General features: G+C 37.4%; 1 protein-coding gene across 1 annotated transcript in view; it reads left to right on the top strand.

The window, feature by feature from the left end:
• Nucleotides 1-309: 309 nt before the first annotated feature.
• The window catches only part of RNF128 (ring finger protein 128, E3 ubiquitin protein ligase), a 202658-nt gene continuing 195265 nt past the window's right edge, over nt 310-7702 (top strand). Inside the window, exon 1 of the mRNA XM_006871054.1 lies at nt 310-875. Within this exon, the coding sequence (XP_006871116.1) occupies nt 473-875 (403 nt within the window). The 5' untranslated portion in view covers nt 310-472. The remainder of the gene's footprint in view (nt 876-7702) is intronic.

Below are 7702 nucleotides of genomic sequence, written 5' to 3'. Positions count from 1 at the left end.
GGGCTTGGAAAACCAGTTTGGTGTTTTAGATATTCTGAGAGAGGTGACTTTCAACCCTGTCACGTGGGATTCCCAAGAGTCCAGTTCCTCATTCCAATCCACTCCATGTTTATGAAAGTGCATTAGCTGGAACAGTAAGAAGGAAAAAATAATAATAATAATCAGTGCAGGAAGTCATACAATCCTGATAAGTTGACATGTAGAATAAAGTTGATGGTGTTATTTATTCCTAAGGTAGTCCTGTTAAGGGTTACGTGTGTGTACAGCTGGAGGAGGGGCAGGCAAAGGGGAATTTAGATAAAGTGAAACAGAGCTGATGTATTCAGAGCTTATGTTGCTAGAGGTGAGATCAGTTACCTACTTGCAACTGAAATTTCAAACTTCTCCTTAGCAGGGACGTGAGTGGACAATGGTGACTGATAGTTGGAAATATCAGCAGACATCTTAAATTTTATGCTTAAATGAACGAGCAATGAACCAGGAGAATAAGTCTAGGTTTTTTTTGCTTCTTGTAATTACCTTTTTATTTAAGATTACAGCCTCGTTTTCAATGAATGCCTACGTGGCTGTGAGTTATTACAATGAAACCAGCAACTATACTACAATGGAGACATGTGAATGTGGTGTTTATGGATTAGCCTCACCAGTGACTAGTGCTATGGGGGTAGTGGGCATCCCTAAGAATAGTAACTACCAGGCTTGTGACTACAACACTGAGTTTACTAATACTAACAAGCCCTGGATTGCACTGATAGAAAGAGGTAATTGTACATTTTCAGAGAAAATTCAAGCAGCGGGCCGAAAAAATGCTGATGCTGTTGTAATTTACAATGTTCCAGAGACTGGCAATCAAACGATACAGATGGCAAATTTTGGTAAGTAATCATCAATTATCAAAGAGGATTAATGTATTGAAATAGAATTTCCATCTAGAATTACCCTAGTACCTGGCTATGAGATTGTAAAATGTTTTTACTTTAAATTTTCTTTCCTTGAATTACTTGGAATTGGTTTTAATATTTTTAATGAATTTGTACAAGGACAATAGCTGTTTGTGACGTGGTTATTTTTTCTCAGGTTTTGTTAGCAGTATTTGTATTCTATATGTGTAACATATAATTGCTTTTCTAATAAATGGTGTCTCTACCTGTTAACATTAAAGGAAAGATAGCATTTTAATTTCAATATTAATTTATACTTTTCAGTTTGATTCCTTTTCTCATGCAAAAAAAGATTGTGCGTATTCAAGTACATGCCACCTGAAAACCTCATTCATTATTAAAATTAAACAATAGCATATTGTAAGTCTGTCAAATATTTACAGAAATGAGAATTCAACTATATGTTATATTCATATAGAATTTGAATATATTTGTGGGAATGATACATATAAAACTTATCTGTAAGAATCATTATTCATTGAAGTACATAGCAGAAGTAGGATGTAGCTGTAATTCCCATCAAAAATAAAAATTTCCCTTAGAAATATATATTTGTCACTAATTTTTTAAACATTATAAAGGAGTTTGCTTCTGAGAATTATTTTTATTTTACTTTGTAAAACTACTACTTTTCAAGTAATAATAATAATAAAACAGGGAAAAAGTAGACTTCTGGCCCAAGTTTTCTGTACTGTTGGTATGTGTGGTGTTTTGCCTATATATGGCAAAAGAAAAAAAAATGGAATCATTTCAAACAAGAAAAGAATTGATAAGTAAATGAATACACGATTGCTGTTATCACCATCAAACTTGGCCTCTAAGAAAACTAAGGCAAATAATTTTTTTTTTAATTTCAGAATTATAAAGAGACAAAATAAAAATTGTGTTAAAAATGGCAGATAGGTTGGATCATTCCAGATCGCATACATCTGGAATGATCCAACCAAACTGCCAGTTTAATACTAATGTTTGAAAACTTAAGCTACTTGTTTCTCTTTGTATAAACAAAACAAACATAAAACAGGTAAATGGTATTTCAGAAGCACAAAATTACTGTAAATATGCACAACTTTGCATTCTATCTTTGTCACTACTTCTGGACATTACCAAAACTTGGGCATCCTTATTTATTTCCCTTTTCAAGTTAATAGCATTCTCTGCATGTTCCTATATTTTTGGAAATGACTTTCATTTTTATAGAAAGCAAAGAAGCCTGTTTTCTGAGACAAATTAGGAATTAAACCTTTTATAAGGAATTGCCTTTAGAAATTCTGTGTACTGTAGGTTTCCTTGGAATAGACAATCAAATTCTGCTTGTTCATGTTCCTGTAATATTTAACTTATAAAGAGTATCAACTTAAATAGTAATCCAATTATCAATACTTGCTTTATAACCTGAAATAGGGGCCAACATCTAGTGGCTAGTAGGTGCTCAACAACTGAATTTAAAAGATTTACCAAAGGTCACTTATAGTAAATCTTACCAAATGGCAGATGTACAGTTAGGCATTTGGCTATGTGGTTCGAAACAAAAATTTAAAAAGAAAGCAATTAGACTTATTATTCAATGTATAATTCCAATACAGTCAAGGATAGTGATAAAACATGTTTCAAAGCTACAGCATTGTTCCTGTTCTAAAATAAACACAGTAGTCTAACACAATGATATAATTGTAATTGTTAACATTTATTGACACTTACTGGGGAGAATGGTTGCTCCATACCATACCATAAGAACTGGACTGCAAACCACAAGGTCAGCGGTTTGAGCTCACCAGCCACTCTTTGGGAGAAAAATGAAGCTTTCTGCTCCCACAAAGATTTAAAAAAAAAAAAAAAAAAAAAAAGTCTTGGAAATCCTATACAGAATTGCTATGAGTTAGCACACCATGAGAGAAAAATGAGGCTTTCTGTTCCCATTAAGATTTATAGCCTTGGAAACCCTACACATGGTCATTATGAGTCAGAACCACATGTGGTGCTATAGGATATGCACTGGACTGGTAACCAGTCGACAGTTCAAACCCACTGGACTCTTTTGGAAACCCCACACAGAGTCGCTACAAGTCAGAAATGACTTGATGGTACATAACAACAAATGAGTCAGAAGCAACTAGACAGCACTTAACAACAACATGTCCTTTTACATATATATGTGCCGTCTCACCTATAGGCTGTTTTCAAGAGGCCAACAAGTCTACAGAATTCTGCTGCCTCCCTCACCTCTATAGTTTCATGAGGTTCCAGGTACACAAAATCATAACTCCTGTGTCCAGTTCATTTAGAGCCTCCCCTACTTGAGGATTCTTTTTCTGAAGAGGTAAACTTTAGTCTGAGAAAGGTTCTCATTAACAATAAATAATAGTCTAGTTGTTGTTTTTAAGTGCCATTGAGTTGGTTTGATCCATAGCAACCCTGTATAGGGTTTCCGAGGAGCAGCTGGTGAGCTTGAACCACCAATTTTGCAATTCAAACCAACTTTGCGGTCCAGCACATTAACACACAGAGCCACACCAGGAGTCCAAATAGTCTAGTATTTGAAGTTAAACCCCTAATTCAAGTTTCCCAATTTGTTGTGGGCTTTGACTTGGCAATTTGATGAGACTGGAAATAGAAGTATTTGCTTAAGGTGTCCTTAACTAACTATATAATTTCTTAACAACCTTTCCAAGTGCTGCAAAGAGAGTCATCCTTTTCTATCCCAGATGTGCAAGAAAAATCAGGACTCTTGAGCTATCCATGCAGAAAATCCGGAGAATGTTCAGTACTTGCTTGCTGGACAGGACAGTTTTTGAAAAATAAATATGCTATATATAGGTAAATTGCCTTAGGAAATGCTTAGATTTGAATGTGGTTTATTTCAGCAAAGTCAAGAATATGGGAGGAATAAAATGCTTTTAATCATGTTGACTGTGCCCAGTGAAGTGGATTACAGGGAGAAGTCTGCAGCATTTCAGAAGCCCCAGAACTCACTAATTTTAGAGTAGTTAAGTGTGTAGAAAGGAGGAATTTAATCTGAACAATAAAGTCGCATGCTTTTTTTTTTTTTTCCTCTAAAAGGGAAAGAGGAAATAAAAGTTCAGTGGCACTGTGAAATAAGCATTGAGTTGTTAATCGCAAGGTCAGTGGTTCAAACCCAAGAGACACTCCTCAGGAGAAAGATGAGGCTGGCTGCTCCAATAAAGAGTCAGAATGGACTCAATGGCAGTAGGTATATAAATGAAGTGAAAACATAATCAAAATTCTTCAATAAGACCTGGAGTCTGATATATATATACATAAAAGACACCTCAATTCAAGAAGTTCCACTTCAAATAGATCTAAATTCTGTCTAGCTATATCCAGCTCTATGACATCACCTTCTCTCTTGTTATTGTTAAGTGTCATTTAGTTCATTCATACTCTAAGCAAGCTTATATAGGGTTTCTGAGAAGCATCTGGTGGATGTGAACTGCCAACCTTGTGGTTAGCAGTCCAGTGCTTTTCCTACAGCACCACAACAGGACTGTTTTGTAGACCTCTGTAATAGCCTCCTAACTGATCTCTCTGCTTCTCTCCCCCTTTCCAAACCCACTCCACATACTACAGTCAAAATGGCTTTTTAGAAAAGACAAATCACACTCTGTTTAAATCCTTCAGTGACTTCCCATTGCATGTAGGGCAAATTCAAACTGTTTCCATGTCCTTACCTACCCTTGAATCACCTTGCCTCATCTCTCATCATCCTCCCACGCTCTGCTCAGCGTCACCAGGTTGCTTTCAGACTCTCAATTCCACTAAATACTTCATTGTCCTAGAGCCTGAGGTAATCCTTGATTTCTCCCTCTTCTTTACTCCTACATCTCATTAAACATAACATCCATTGAGTCTACCTCCAAATGTTTCTAAAATCCAAGTCCCTATTTTTCACATCTGCTACTTCTATCCAAAGAAGAAAAACAAAAAGGAAGAACAGGCTTAGCATTTCTCAAGCTGGGGGAACTGAAGAAAAAATTCAAGCCTCAACTTTTGTTACTGAAGGATTCTCTGGGCAAAACATTGAATGATGCAGAAAACATCAAAAGAAGATGGAAGGAATATTCAGAGTCACTGTACTAAAAGGAAATGATTGCTGTTCAACCATTTCAAGAGGTAGCATATGATCAAAAGCCAATGCTACTGAAGGAAGAAGTTCAAGGTGCATTGAAGGAATTGGCAAAGAACAAGGCACCAGGAATTGATGGAATAAAAATGGAAATCTTTCAAGAAAGTCAGGCGGCACAGGAGGCACTCACTCATCTATGCCAAGAAATTTGGAAGACAACTATCTGGCTGACTCATTGGAAGAGATCCATATTTGTGCCCATTCCAAAGAGAGGTGACCCAACAGAATACGGAACTCATCGGACAATATAAAGTTTTACTAAAAGTAATACAGAAATGGCTATAACATACATTGACAGAGAATTTCCATAGGATCAAGCCAGATTCAAAAGAGGCCGTGGAATGAGGGATATCATTGCTGATGTCCGATGGATCTTGGCTGAAATCAGAGAATATCAGAAAGATGTTTACCTGTGCTTTATTGACTACACAAAGGCTTTCAATTGTATGGATCATGACAAGCTATGGACACTATTGTGAAGTATGAGTATTCCTGAACACTTAATTGTGCTCATGAGGAATCTGTATCTGGACCAAGAGGCAGTTATTCAAACAGAACAATAGGAACACTGAATGGTTTAAAATGAAGAAATGTGTGCAACAGGGCTGTATTCTTTCACCATACTTAATCAACCTGTATGCTGGGCAAATAATCTGAGAAGCTGGGTTATATGAAGAAAAACGTGGCATCAGGATTGGAGGAAGACTCATTAACAACCTCCGATATGCAGATGATACAACCTTGCTTGCTGAAAATGAAGAAGACTTAAAATGTTTACTGATGAAGATCAAAGAGCACAGCCTTCGGTATGAATTACATCTCAGTGTAAAGAAAACAAAAATCCTCACCACTGGACCAATAAACAACATTCTTATCAATGGAAAAAAGGTTGAAGTTGTCAAGGAATTCATTCTTCTTGGATCAACTATCAACCCTCATGGAAGCATCAGTCAAGAAATCACAGGATGTATTGCATTAGACAAATCTGCTGCACAAGACCTTTTTAAAGTGTTGAAGAGCAAAAATGTCAGCTTGAAGACTAAGGTGTGCCTGACCCAAGCCATGGTATGTTCAATAACCTCATATGCATGCGAAAGTTGGACAGTGAATAAGGAAGACCATAGAAGAATTGATGCCTTTGAGTTATGGTGTTGGAGGAGAGTATTGAAGGTCCCATGGGCTGCCAAAATAACCAATAGATTCCTTTTGGAAGAAGTGAAGCCAGAGTGGTCCTTGGAGGCCAAGATGGCCAAACTTCGTCTCTCATACTTCAGACATATTGTCAGGAGGGACCAGTTGCTGGAAAAGGATATCATGTTTGGTAAGGTGGAGGGTCAGAGAAAAAGAGGAAGACCCCAAGCAAGATGGATTGGCCAAGTGGCAGCATCAATGGGTTCAAGCGTGGCAACAGTTGTGAGTCTGGCCCAGGATCGGGCAGTGTTTCGTTCTGCTGTGCATAAGGTCACTATGAGTTGGTACTGATGCAATGACACCTAACAACAACAACAACTTCTATCCAAGCCCAAGCCAACACCATCTTTCACGTGGACCACCACTGCAATCATCTCTTAACTGGTCCTAACAGCAGCCAGAGTGATCATGTGGGAAATATAATTCAAATAATTTCATTTCCATGCATAAAACATTCACAGCTGAAATAAAATCCAAGCTTCATTTCCTGGCCTACAAGCCCCCCATACTATTAGTCTTAATCTTATATGCCCTTTTCCTCATGTCACTATGTCCCAGCCGCTCTGGTCTTTCTGTTTCTTAACCAAAAGACATATGTACAAGCTTTTGCACTTTGTTTCCTCTTCCTGAGTCATTTTTCCATATTGTTACATAGTCTTGCCTCTAAAGTATAAGTATGTTGACTTACATCAACCTAGTGCCCAATACGATCATGTCTCACATAGACTATTGCCAATAGCCTCCAAACTGGGTTCCCTTGCTCCCACCCTTGCTGCTTATCCCATATATTCTCTATATGGCAACCAGAGTGATGTTCTAACAAAAAAATCTAGGTCAAATCACATCAGTTCCCTTCTCAAGACCCCTGACAACTTTCTAATATTTCTCTAATAAAATATAACTTAACCATGCCTAATAGGACTTGCATGATCTGGCTTCTACCTACCTCTCCAACCTAAGACTCCCTCCCTCTCACAATGCTCAAGCACCCTAACCTTATATTATTTTATCTAACACAGGAAGTTTTTGATGCATGCAGTCCTTTCTACTTGCTTTTTTCCCCCCATCACCACCATCACTATTACACAGAACAGATCATCTAAATCCCAGTTTAAATGCCTCTTCTAATAGGTTTTCCTTGGCTATACCCACACCCTAACTGTTTTCTATAAAAACCCAATGGTATTTTATATTTAAACTCCTATAATTTGTCCTGGTATGGCGCTGTGGGCTAATGCGTCAGACTGCAAAGTCATTTGAACTGCAAACTTGGTTGTTCAAGCTCACCAGCTGCTCCTTGGAAACCCTATACAGGGTCGCTATGGGTTGGAATAGTCTCGACGGCACTTAACAACAATTTGTGTTTGCAGACGATATGATCCTATACATAGAAAACCCCAAAGACTCAGTAAGAAAGCTTCTAGAC

The sequence above is a fragment of the Chrysochloris asiatica genome, unplaced genomic scaffold (assembly GCF_000296735.1).
Source record: "Chrysochloris asiatica unplaced genomic scaffold, ChrAsi1.0 scaffold00159, whole genome shotgun sequence".
NCBI classification, from domain to species: domain Eukaryota; kingdom Metazoa; phylum Chordata; class Mammalia; order Afrosoricida; family Chrysochloridae; genus Chrysochloris; species Chrysochloris asiatica.
Note: the sequence above shows the minus strand (reverse complement) of the source record. Positions and strands in the feature narration are given on the sequence as shown.